The 12,988-nt window shown below is 33.5% G+C and overlaps 1 protein-coding gene across 2 annotated transcripts in view; it reads left to right on the top strand.

Annotated features, from left to right (window-relative positions):
- MSH4 (mutS homolog 4) overlaps positions 1-12,988 on the top strand; it is an 86,016-nt gene that overhangs the window by 52,264 nt on the left and 20,764 nt on the right. For both annotated transcript variants that reach the window (XM_082612768.1, XM_082612769.1), the window contains exons 10-15: positions 2,434-2,498; positions 3,838-4,007; positions 7,683-7,819; positions 8,823-8,926; positions 10,165-10,289; positions 11,533-11,733. In XM_082612768.1, coding sequence (XP_082468894.1) covers positions 2,434-2,498; positions 3,838-4,007; positions 7,683-7,819; positions 8,823-8,926; positions 10,165-10,289; positions 11,533-11,733 — 802 coding nt within the window. The remainder of the gene's footprint in view (positions 1-2,433; positions 2,499-3,837; positions 4,008-7,682; positions 7,820-8,822; positions 8,927-10,164; positions 10,290-11,532; positions 11,734-12,988) is intronic.

A 12,988-nucleotide genomic window follows, 5' to 3' on the forward strand; every position in this document is an offset into this window, starting at 1 on the left:
ATGAAGCAAAGAAAGAAAACAAACTGACAAAAATGATATTAAAAAAGAAAAGAAAAAGAGAAATGGGAAAAAAGACAGAACAATAGAAAAGCAATGTAGAAATAAAAATATATCTTAAAAAATAGAAAATATATTAAAGATAAAAGAGAAGGCAAACAGGACCCTGGAGAAATTGTAAAAACAAAATCAAACAAAAACAGAAACAAGGAAAAACACACACGTGCAAGAAACAAAACAGAGCCAAATAAAACAAAAATCAAGAAAACAACCAGAGAAATACAAGAACTCAAAAATGAAATCAAACAATTAGGATTAAAACTAACATAAACACATAACCTAAAAACAACATAAACACATAACCTAAAAACAAAGACAAAACAGTGTGCCAAATGAAGAATAAAGCAAGGAAACAGAACAAACTGATAAAAATGATTTAAAAATAATAAAATAAAAAGAGAAAAAACACAGGCAACAGAAAAGCAAAGTAGAAATGGAAATATAAAAAAAAGAAAAATATATTAAAGAAAAAGAGGGAAAAAAATAAGGGAAAAGAACACAGAACAACATAAAAGCAAAGTAAAAATAGAAATATATAAAAAAATAAAAATAAAAATATTTTATAAACCATGGAAATCCCAGAAGACTGAATTACAAAAAAACTAAAACAACAACAAACAAACAAAATGAAAGAAAGAAAAAAAAGCTAGAACCAGCAGCAGAATGAATCAAAATGTAATAAAATTAATAGTAATAATTATGTTTCCTTGGAGTCTCCGCTATTAGTGTCCTTACATGCCTTCAGCCACAGCTCACCTCTGCCTCCCCAAGAGGCCCTCCTCTGCCTCTGAGCTGGTCTCTGGACCTGCTGTGTGCCCTGTGGGGACCACTCAGATTCTGATCTGGCCCACTTCCTGCGTGTGCTTGCCTCCGAAGTCCACAGCTGCCAGAGCTAGACCGTTTTCATTTGTGGGAACACTCATTGTCTACTCAGATATTCCATAAAAACAGGGTCTTCCTAGCTGATCGGGGGGGTTTGATCTGCAGCTTGTACAACTGATGGAAAGATTTTCGATCTTCTTCCTTAGTCACCCCGTCCCTGGGGTTCAGCTTTGGTTTTATCCCCACCTCTGCATGTGGTCCACCCACAGGAGTCTGGTCCTGAGGCTGCCTTGGAGCTCTTGGTCTGCCCCTGTGAGGACTAGATGCAGAGGTGGTATGACTGCTTGGATCACGAGTGCCCTGGCAGTGCCAAATATGCAGGGCAACCAGCAGCCACTGGCGCCGTGTCAGTTGTTTAATAAGATATTCCTCAGTTTGCATGATTGTTTCCTCATGATTAAATTCTGCTTACACATATTTGGCAATAATACTCTATGAGCAATGTTGTATCTTTCTCAGTGTATTACATCAGGAAGCACATGATGTCATTTTTCTTTCCCTTCTTGGTGATAATAACTTTGATTAATTACTTCACTATAAATTTATCAGTAATCTGTGGAGAGATACCGTGAGACTGTGTAAATATACTGTTTATTGTCAAACTTTCACCCATTGATTTTGTTATTTATTAATGACTCTTACCTGAAGTAACTCCGATGGTTACAGAATGGTGATTTTTTTTCATCTATTTTTGAATAGATGGGGAAAAAAGGAGCATGTAATGATATAAATTTTTTGATTTGAAAAAGGGACAGGAAATATATCACAATACTTAGGTATTTATCTTTGGAAGGGTGGTAGAATAATGAGTGATTTAAATGTTTTTCTTTATGCTCTTATGCATTTCTAGTTTTTCTTGGTATGTAAGTATTATTTTTCTATTAATAAGCAAAACGTTATTGCCATTGCCTCATAACAAAACTAAAATAGGAGGTAAAAGTCAGGTTACCTATGATTTCTCTCTTTTCTGTTTATTCAAATAGTGATCACTCATAGTTTCCATTAAGCAAAATAAAATCCCTACTTTTGCCATATAAGAATGGAGAAGTTGCTCTATTTACAAATATACAAAACGCTTCTTTAGTTTAACATATTAATACATTTAACCCAAATTTTGGAGTTACATGTAGTAGAGTACTCTGAATGTACAATGATAACTGTTTAACTGCATTAATAAGTAGTTAATTAAACTAGTTAAACTACATTAATAAGTAGTTTAATGTTAATGTTAATTGGGCAGCAAGAAAAATAAAAGTCATAATAGTAAAGCAGTGGATTCCACTGTTTAGCCATGTGCTCTTTATCTGAAAAATGGGCCAGATACAATCTGTCTTAACCTACATACCTAAAATTTCTGTTATGAGTATATAAATGAGAAGATGAAGCAAGAAAATACTTGGTAAAATGTAAAGTACTAAACAAGTCTAAAATGCTTTGTTTGAATAATGTCATAATTTATTATCCTTAACTATCTTTTTCTTTATTCTTTAATAGATTACTCTGAAGAACTGTAACACACCTTTATTAAGAGCTTACTATGGTTCCTTGGAAGATAAGAGGTCTTTGTCATTCAACTATTAATAAAACCAGATTATTTCTTTCTTCCTGATCATAACTGATTTTAAGAACTCTAATTGTATTCTATAGAACAATTACTTGAGCTTTGGTTAACAGAAATTTTAAACTGTTCATTAAAAATGTATTTATATATTACATTTTATAAATACAAATAAATAGGGTAACAGCACATTGAGGGTTTGTGTTAATGGACAATTAGAATAGCATTAAAAATTGAAATCAGGGGCTTCCCTGGTGGCGCAGTGGTTGAGAGTCTGCCTGCTGATGCAGGGGACACGGGTTCGTGCCCTGGTCTGGGAGGATCCCACATGCTGCGGAGCGGCTAGGCCCATGGGCCATGGCCGCTGAGCCTGCGCGTCCGGAGCCTGTGCTCCGCACTGGGAGAGGCCACAGCAGTGAGAGGCCCACGTACCACAAAAAAAAAAAAAAAAAATTGAAATCATACAAAATTTTAATATTTCTTTTTCTTTTAACTATTCTCCATGGAAAGACTTGCAAATATAAAAATATATTATTCTTTTGTGTTAAACCATGAAGGACTTAATGTAACCAAAATATAGTCTATATGAATACGGAATAAGATCTAATTATAGTTTAATTTTAGTATTGCTTTTAGCAGTGGCACCTTGGTTCTTGAACAAAAAGGCTTGTGATACTTAAAAACTGTTATTTTATTGATTCAAGATTCACACCTTATATGAGGTCACAAAATGAGGTTAATAAAACTGACTTATTACAGATAAATACAGAACAGAATACTGTAAAATAAAAGGTTAGGAAAATAGGTGTTACCAGACTCCTGGTCTGCATGATCACTGCACTTAGACACTGATAATTGAAAGGTTCCTGTTATACTGTCTCATAGTATGCTTAATCTCCCTTGCACCAACTGAGGGCAAGGACCATATGTTAATCCTTCTTTGAATCCCTGCACCTAACACAGTGATTGCTACATGGTATAAGTAAATTTTTATTGAGTCAATGAGCATGAAGCCAGAATTTTTATAAAGTGCTTCAAGGATATATTTTATATTCACAGACACAGTTAGTATGTGTAATTTGGGAGATCTGTTTATCATCAGTTGTAGGATTGTTCTTGGTGGTCTCATGTTATTTTAGGAGAGTAGTTATGACTGACAAAATAGTTGACAATTGATGTAATCACAGTCCTAATTTATGTAATTTTATATATATTGTTTATTTGCAAAATAATTTTCAACAAAAATTTTAAGAAAATATGTTATTTGCTATCATTAACTGTTATTCAAATTATCAATTAACATAACTGTTTGACTTATTGCCTATAATGTTCTTTTTTAGGTTTGTAATCATACTTGACAAGATTAAAACAGTAATTAATGATGATGCAAGATACATGAAAGGATGCCTGAACATGAGGACTCAGAAGTGCTATGCAGTGAGGTCTAACATAAATGAATTTCTTGACATAGCCAGAAGAACATATACAGAGATTGTAGATGACATAGCAGGTAATGTAATTACTTGAACATATTTATTCTGTTTTTTAGAAATAAAACAAACTGTTTTAGGACATGTTGTGCTTTTTTGCTGATTATATTAACGATGCATATTTTAAATTTATTTTTTGTTACCAAAACAAATAACAGATAATGTTAACAGATATTATCATTTAAGGAGCCTTTAAAAAAAAAAAGATCTCCAAGTGTTATAATGTGTCCCTTCTTTTCTACAAACTTAAATTTAGAGTTCCTTCAAATTTAAATATAGGGTTACATGAAGGCTAGGAGAGTAGTTTACCTTCATACAATGTTGAGTATAAATTGCATGAAAAATACTGTCTCAGTGCTAAAGGGTTTCATTGGAGGAAGAGATATCATTTTTGTCTAGAAGAGGTAGCATTTCAGCTAGTACAGTAATTCATTTTGTGAGTTTACTAATCTCCTAGTTAATATAGACACTGTCCTAGGTACTGGGAATACATAGTAAACAGAACAAAGTCCCTGTCCTCATGGAGCTATAATAGTAGTAGAGACAGATAATAAAGAAATATACACACATATGTATGTGTATATATATATATATATATATATATATATATATATATATATATATACATATATTTATATCCACATTGATATATAAAGTATATCAATCATATAGTACATAATTTCACATGGATTTAAGATACATGAAGAAAAAAATAGGTCAGAGGGGTCAGAGTGTGACTGGGTATGGAGGCATTGAGGATGGGAATATTTTTAGTAGAATAGCCTAAAAAGGAATTCTGCCCTCTGGCAGTGGTACATACTGAAGCATAATGTCCTGAGGAAACCTTAAAGGATGAGTGAGGAAATTTGTTAGGATGGTATAAGGCATTTCCTTACAGAACTACTAAGAGATAAGGTCAGAAATGTAGACTGGGGATCAGAATTTAGTTTTCGAAGGCCAGATTGGAGATATTTCCCAAGGAGAATGAAGAGGCACTGAGATGTTTTTGCTCTATGGAATGAAATTGATCAAGAAGATATGCTGAGTGAATTTGAGTGGAGCAATGGAAAGAGGAACTATTTTAAGCTATTACAAGTTAACAAAGCATTATTTAGGGTGTATATGAGAAGAGAGAGATGCAGAAGTTGAAGGAAGAATTGATAAGAGTTAATCATTGAACTCAAAATGGATTAAAGACCTAAATGTAAGGCCAGACACTATAAAACTCTTACAGGAAAACATAGGCAGAACACTCTTTGACATAAATCACAGCAAGATCTTTTTTGACTCACCTCCTAGAGTAATGAAAATAAAAACAAAAACAAATGGGACCTAATGAAACTTAAAAGCCTTTGCATAGCAAAGGAAACAATAAACAAGATGAAAAGACAACCCTCAGAATGGGAGAAAACATTTGCAAATGAAGCAACTGACAAAGGATTAATCTCCAAAATATACAAGCAGCTCATGCAGCTCAATATCAAAGAAACAAACAACCCAAACAAAAAATGGGCAGAAGACCTAAACAGACATTTCTCCAGGAAGACATACAGATGGCCAAGAGGCACATGAAAAGATGCTCAGCCTCACTAACGATTAGAGAAATGTGAATCAAAACTACAATGAGATCACCTCACACAGGTCAGAATGGCCATCACCAAAAAATCTATAAACAATAAATGCTGGAGAGGGTGTGGAGAAAAGGGAACCCTCTTGCACTGTTGGTGGGAATGTAAATTGATAGAGCCACTATGGAAAACAGTATGGCTGTTCCTTAAAAAACTAAAAATAGAGCTACCTTATGACCCAGCAATCCCACTACAGGGCATATACCCAGAGAAAACAATAATTCAAAAAGACACATGCACCCCAGTGTTCACTGCAGCACTATTTACAATAGCAAAGACATGGAAACAACCGAAATGTCCATCAACAGAGGAATGGATAAAGAAGGTGTGGTACATATATACAATGGAATATTACTCAACCATAAAAAGGAACAAAGTTGGGTCATTTGTAGAGATGTGGGTGGACCTAGAGTGGAGTAAGTCAGAAAGAGAGAAACAAATATTGTATATTAACACATATATGTAGAATCTAAAAAAATGGTATAGATGATTTTATTTGCAAAGCAGAAATAGAGACACTGATGTAGAGAACAAATGTAGGGATACCAAGAGGGAGAGTGGGGGTGGTGGGATGATTAGGAGATTGGGATTGACACATATACACTATTGATACTATATGTAAAATAGATAATTAATGAGAACATACTGTGTAGCACAGGGAACTCTTACTTAATGCACTGTGGTGACCTAAATGGGAAGGAAGTCCAAAAAAGGGGATATATGTATATGTATAGCTGATTCATTTTGCTGTACAGTAGAAACTTACACAACATTGTAAAGCAACTGTACTACAATAAAAATTAATTTAAAAAAAATATTGGGAGGGAGAATGGGCTATAGCGAGAGCTGGCTGTCTCTCTGTTTTCCAATCTGCCAAGCAGCCAGGCCTGGCTGGTTGAAGTGTGGCTCATTCCTCCTCATCCCAGCAGAGTTTCTTTACCAACAGCAGCTGCCTTCCACTTACTCACGCCCAGTCATCTAGGGCTTGTCTCTCTTTGGAATTCTGTTCATTTAGACTTGTGTCCGGATCTCTTTCAATATCTTTTATGACAGAAGATTTCTAAATTTATTGTTTTCTCATAGTTACAGTGGCACTGATGGTTTTTTGTGACTTTTTAATATCCTAGCTGAAAGTGGAACCTTCTATCATTTCTTTGATTTTCTGGTTTTGTTTTTATTGGCCTTTTTTTTTTAAAAACTATTTTTTTACTTTTTACTTTTTTAAGTTTTTAAAACTTTTTACTTATTAGTAAGCTATTTATTTTTATTCTAGCACCAGGTCCTTCTCAGTTAATTTGGAAGTAAGCACCATCTAAATGATCAGAAGGAGAACCTGGCTAAGGCTCTGAGTTTTTCTCATTCACTTTTTTGTTTATTCAGTCATTTATTAAATTGGCAGACATTGGTAGAACACCAACCAGCACTGAACAGAGCAGTGGGCTCGACACTGCGGTGGGGCAAACACAGATGAATGACACAGTTGCCAGCACAAGTTAGAGGCTTAAATTGAGTTTTAATTGGACTCACACGTGTCTTCTCTTAGGAGACACAGAGATATCCAGGAGTAGGCAATGGGTCTCTTGTATTAAATGTCATTAAAAAAATCTTTCCTGCCTTCAAAGTTGAAAAAAATAAAAATACAAATGAACCTGTATACAAAATGGGAACAGACTCGCAGACATAGAAAACAAACTCATGGTTACCACAGGAGAGAGGGAGGGAGGGACAAATTAGGACTATGGAATTAACAGATACAAACTACTATACATAAAATAGATAAGTGATAAGGATTTACTATATAACACAGGGAATTATATTCAATATCTTGTAATAACCTATAATGGAATATAATGTGCAGAAAAATCCCACTGGATCACTGTGTTGCACACATGAAATAAATGTAATGTTGTAAAACAACTATACTTCAAATTAAAAATAAAAGGTAACAAGACCTTCCTACTTATATATAAAATAACAAGAAAAAGTTACATGATTTTTTTAAACATGAAGAGTAATTTTTCTCACTAAAATTTCTTTGTTTTTGTTTTTCTTGTTTCTGGTCACTAGGAATGATATCGCAGCTTGCAGAAAAATATAGTCTTCCTTTAAGGACAAGTTTTAGCTCTACTCGAGGATTTTTCATTCAGATGACTACAGATTGTACAGCCCTACCCAATGATCAGCTTCCTTCAGAGTTTATTAAGGTTCATTCTAGAGTTTTGGTTAGGAAATTATTGTTTCTGATTTTACAGAATTGCATTTACATATTTTCAGGCACTTCTTGAGTATTACATGACAAATTTCTGAATGTTTTGTGTATTGCTTCTCTTACTCCTACCCACCCACCTAATAGCTTTACTAATCAAAAAGCGATTGAGAAGATTTTTTTAGAGAAATACCAAACACAGTGTTTCCCACAGTTCTGGGAGCTTGGTATGGGTAAAAAAAGGAAAATGAAGAAAGAAAGTTCAAAAGGAAGTTTTGATCAAAGAAGTTTGGAAAGTACTGTACTAACTTCTCAATGCACATCTGCCTATTAAAGGTTTAATAAAAGTCCTAAAGTAGAGAAATTTGCTTGATTTTTTAAAATCCAGTATTGCCAAACCTTTGGGCCAGGGTGATATTTTTTTCTATATACATGTTAACTCCTCCACAATATACCAGTTTGGGAAAGTCTCACCCACTCTAATCTTTGTTTTCTCTGCCCCCAGGGAGTACCTTTTGACAAAAACAAACCATTCAACTTCGGGTCTTTAAAATACGTATTGTATTACCAAGTAATGAGGGATGGATGAAGTAAAGAATGGGCTGAGAGTTAGTAATGGGGTTAGAGATTGAGTGAGGTTTGGATATGGGCCAAGGGCTAAGACAGGGAGGGATCAGAGAGGGAGTGAGGATTACTATCTACCATGCATATTATTACTTCGTAATAAGATGTAGTGTTTTAACATTTCTACATGGCTACTTTAAGACCTGTAAAAATAGTCATGTCAGATGGACCAGGTTAAAAAATTCTGCTTTAACTTTAGAAGTGATCTTCCTTTTCTCTTTCACAAACATTATTTGGGACTTTTTTTGGTGAGATTATTACCTGAAAAATTAAAGTGATTAACCGAAGTACCTATACTTCTATTGTTTTAAATCTGTATGTTTTATTTCATAAGAGTGTATATGTATCTTGACATTTATTTTTTAATTTCCTAGCAGATTTCTAAGGTAAAAAATTCTTACAGCTTTACATCAGCAGATTTAATTAAAATGAATGAAAGATGCCAAGAGTCTTTGAGAGAAATCTATCACATGACTTACATGTAAGAGCACTTGAAATTTTTGAATACTGAATTAAATTGGTTTAATTTGAGGTACTATAAGTTTCATTAATTGACTTTTTGTCTGGCTGTGGAAAATTGTAGTTACAAATGTTAGCAAGGAAAGACGATTTTCTGGAAAACCATTTAAAACTTTAAAGTCTGTCATTGTGATTGGGATCACTGAGCCTCACAGAACATTCAGGGCAAATCTTAATTACAAAACCAAATGAAACCAAACCAAACAAACACATTATACTGTGTTATAGAAAAAGTTTGATACCCAACCAAATTTCTACATTTCAGCAGTACTTCATTCATTCTTTTTATAAAGTTTTAAGAAATGTCATAATGGCATGAGCTTGAAATACCTGTAGTACCACTGATACTTTTGTAGTATATATTCCACCATGATGTAGAACTTGGTACATCTGGGCTTATCTTGGGCCCAGATAAGTTTCATTAGGTTTATTCTTTTTCTTTAGTATGTAAGCCCTCAAATTCACATGCCTTAGTACTTACGTAACAATATCACATAATGCCAATCTTTTGCTGTTCATGAAATGGTAGCAATGTGTCTAGAAATAAGAACTAGGACATTGGTAAGCTGAGATGATAAAGATAAATGTTGGGCTTTCAAAACAACTTCAGAGCGTAGACCATAAAGATTATAAGATACAGTAAGCTGGGGAACATATTTCTCCATGTAAGGGAAAAAGTTTTATATTATGTCACAATATGATAACTGCCACATAAAAGCTTAAATAATTATGTTGTTAGGATATGTGTGTGTGTGTGTGTGAAGAGAGAGAGAGGGAGAGAGAGAATGGGTGAGAGAAAATACATAATAGCTTTTGTGTTGAATTTAACATTGCAAAAACAAAATTATTAGCAGATGGGATCTGTTGAAGTATAGTGAGGGCTTGCTTTGACCTATATAAAATATTTCTAATAATAAAATTTTATTTTATTAATATTTAATAAAAGCAGTTATTTTTAAAACTTGGTGTTAACACACTAGAAGATGGATTCTTTGCTACTAAGTAACTGTGACCTTGAGTATAAGCTTCAATTTCCTCATCTCTAAAATGAGGCAATAGAACAATAGACTTTACCTGTAGTGTACAACTCAAATGTGAATGTTATTTTACCTCAGACAATGAATTTAATATTGTTTTACAATTGCATTTTATGTCCCTCTGTAAAAGGCACTACTTGTCTTACCAAACATATACTTTCAGGATAGTGTGCAAACTGCTTAGTGAGATTTATGAACATATTCATTGCTTATATAAACTGTCTGACACTGTGTCAATGCTGGATATGCTACTGTCATTTGCTCATGCCTGCACTCTTTCTGACTATGGTAAGTTATTTTCTTTGGGATAAATGCGTTGCATACTGAAATTTGTATTCTGTTCAAGCAATTTTATATAACAATTATGAATGGTTTACATTTTTTTTATTTTTTTACCTGAAATACAATGTCTTGCTTATGGTCCTAGACTAAGACTCAAAATAGAGAAAGTGAAATTATCCTTAAATTTTCTTTTAAAAGTCAGAAAATTATTTACTGAGAAATTGAGAAATCACAAAGAAAAAAAAACAGCAAGAAACTTTAAAGTTTCCCCAAATAAGAAAGACTGTATGATGGGAAAAGGTATTCTACAAAGACTTTTTCATTTTTGATATTTCTGTATTTCTTATGGAAATGTTAAATTTTTCAATTGGTATTATATAGGCCAAAACTTTTCAATCTTTTATGTCTCTTTTGGGGTTAAAACCTTACATTAGAGATCAGCTATTTTAATAGTAGTTTTCTTAACTATTAAGATATTTGATATTGCTCCATTTTCAGAGGGACCATTCTGAAACTCAAAACTTATAAATAGTGAATTTTTGATGTTAAAAATGATTTTAAAATAGTAAAAAAAAAATTTCTAATCAGCCTCACTTTTATAATGAATGCTTTCAAGTGTATCCATGTGTTTCATCTAGAAACATGTAGCACTTTAATTTTTACTTGTCCTCCCACCTCTTCACCTCAGAAATAATCTATACAGACCTGATCATTGTTTCTTGCTATAAATTAACAAATCTTTTGTGTCTGTTTTCTCTACCCTCTGAGATTTCTTTTTACACAAAATTTCTATAACTTTGGACATAAAATTATGTTTTTATTTGGTTTTACTCTATTTTCAGACCTCATTCAGAAACCTAAGTATGTCAGATTTGAAATAATGCTTAAGACAAGGATTAAGTAAATGTGCAATTTTAGAGTACTTGTAAATTAATTGTTATTTTAAAAGTGTTATCAGTGGCTGGTTGATTCGTTTTAATTTATGCAAATCTGAAAAAGTTATGAACTCTTTTGGAGCCCAGCACAATGACAGGGAGCTAAGTCTTAGATTTTTCTGGAAATGAATAAAAGTTGTGATGTGATTAGACTATGTCAATTATAATTTAGAAGGATTGGAGATAAAATAATACCTTAATGATATTGTTCCAAATTGACCCAGGTAAAATCACTGAAGTATAAACAGTATGTACATACCACAAAATCTTTAAGTATAAATATATTAATCTTTCAAAAACATTTTTCTCTTTAGTTCGGCCAGAGTTTACTGATACTTTAGCAATCAAACATGGATGGCATCCCATTCTTGAAAAAATATCTGTGGAAAAACCTGTTGCCAACAACACCTATATTACAGAAGGGAGTAATTTTTTTATCATAACAGGACCAAATATGAGTGGGAAATCCACATATTTGAAACAGATTGCTCTTTGTCAGATTATGGCCCAAATTGGTAAGTTGTGGATTTACTTTATAATTACCAATTCTGCTCCCCATTTAAAACATTTTGTGCCCAGTGTTTTATTTTTATTTTTTTAACATCTTTATTGGATTATAATTGCTTTACAATGTTCTGTTAGTTTCTGCTGTATAACAAAGCGAATCAGCTATATGCATACATATATCTCCATATCCACTCTCTCTTGCATCTCCTTTGCGCCCTCCCTATCCACCCTTCTGGGTGGTCACAAAGCACCAAGCTGATCTTCCTGTGCTATGCAGCTGCTTCCCACTAGCTATCTGTTTTACATTTGTTAGTGTGTATATGTCAGTGCTACTCTCTCACTTTGTCCCAGCTTACCCTTCCCCCTCCCCATGTCCTCAAGTCCATGCTCTACGTCTGCATCTTTATTCCTGTCCTGCCCCTAGGTTCATCAGAACCTTTTTTTTTTTTTAGATTCCATATATGTGTGTTAGCATACGGTATTTGTTTTTCTCTTTCTGAGTTACTTCACTCTGCATGACAGACTCTAGGTCCATCCACCTCACTACAAATAGCTAAATTTCGTTTCTTTTTATGGCTCAGTAATATTCCATTGTAAATATGTGCCACATCTTCTTTATCCATTCATCTATGAATGGACACTTAGGTTGCTTCCATGTCCTGGCTATTGTAAATAGTGCTGCAATGAACATTGTGGTACATGACTCTTTTTGAATTATGATTTTCTCAGGGTATGTACCCAGTAGTGGGATTGCTGGGTCATTTGGTAGTTCTATTTTTAGTTTTTTAAGGAACCTCCATACTGTTCTCCATAGTGGCTGTATCAATTTACATGCCCACAAATAGTGTAGGAGGGTTCCCTTTTCTCCACACCCTTTCCAGCATTTATTGTTTGTACATTTTTTGATGATGGCCATTCTGACCAGAGTGAGGTAATACCTCATTGTAGTTTTGATTTGCATTTCTCTAATGATTAGTGATGTTGAGCATCCTTTCATGTGTTTGTTGGCAACCTGTATATCTTCTTTGGAGAAATGTCTATTTAGGTCTTCTGCCCATTTTGGATTGGATTGTTCATTTTTTTGATATTGAGCTGTATGAGCTGTTTGTATATTCTGGAGGTTAATCCTTTGTCAGTTGCTTTGTTTGGAAATATTTTATTTAATCCATTTGAAGTTTATTTTTGTGTATGGTGTTAGGGAGTGTTCTAATTTCAGTCTTTTACATGTAGCTGTCCAGTTTTCCCAGGTCCACTTATTGAAGA

Source organism: Mesoplodon mirus (genome assembly GCF_964341445.2).
Source record: "Mesoplodon mirus genome assembly, chromosome: 3".
NCBI classification, from domain to species: domain Eukaryota; kingdom Metazoa; phylum Chordata; class Mammalia; order Artiodactyla; family Ziphiidae; genus Mesoplodon; species Mesoplodon mirus.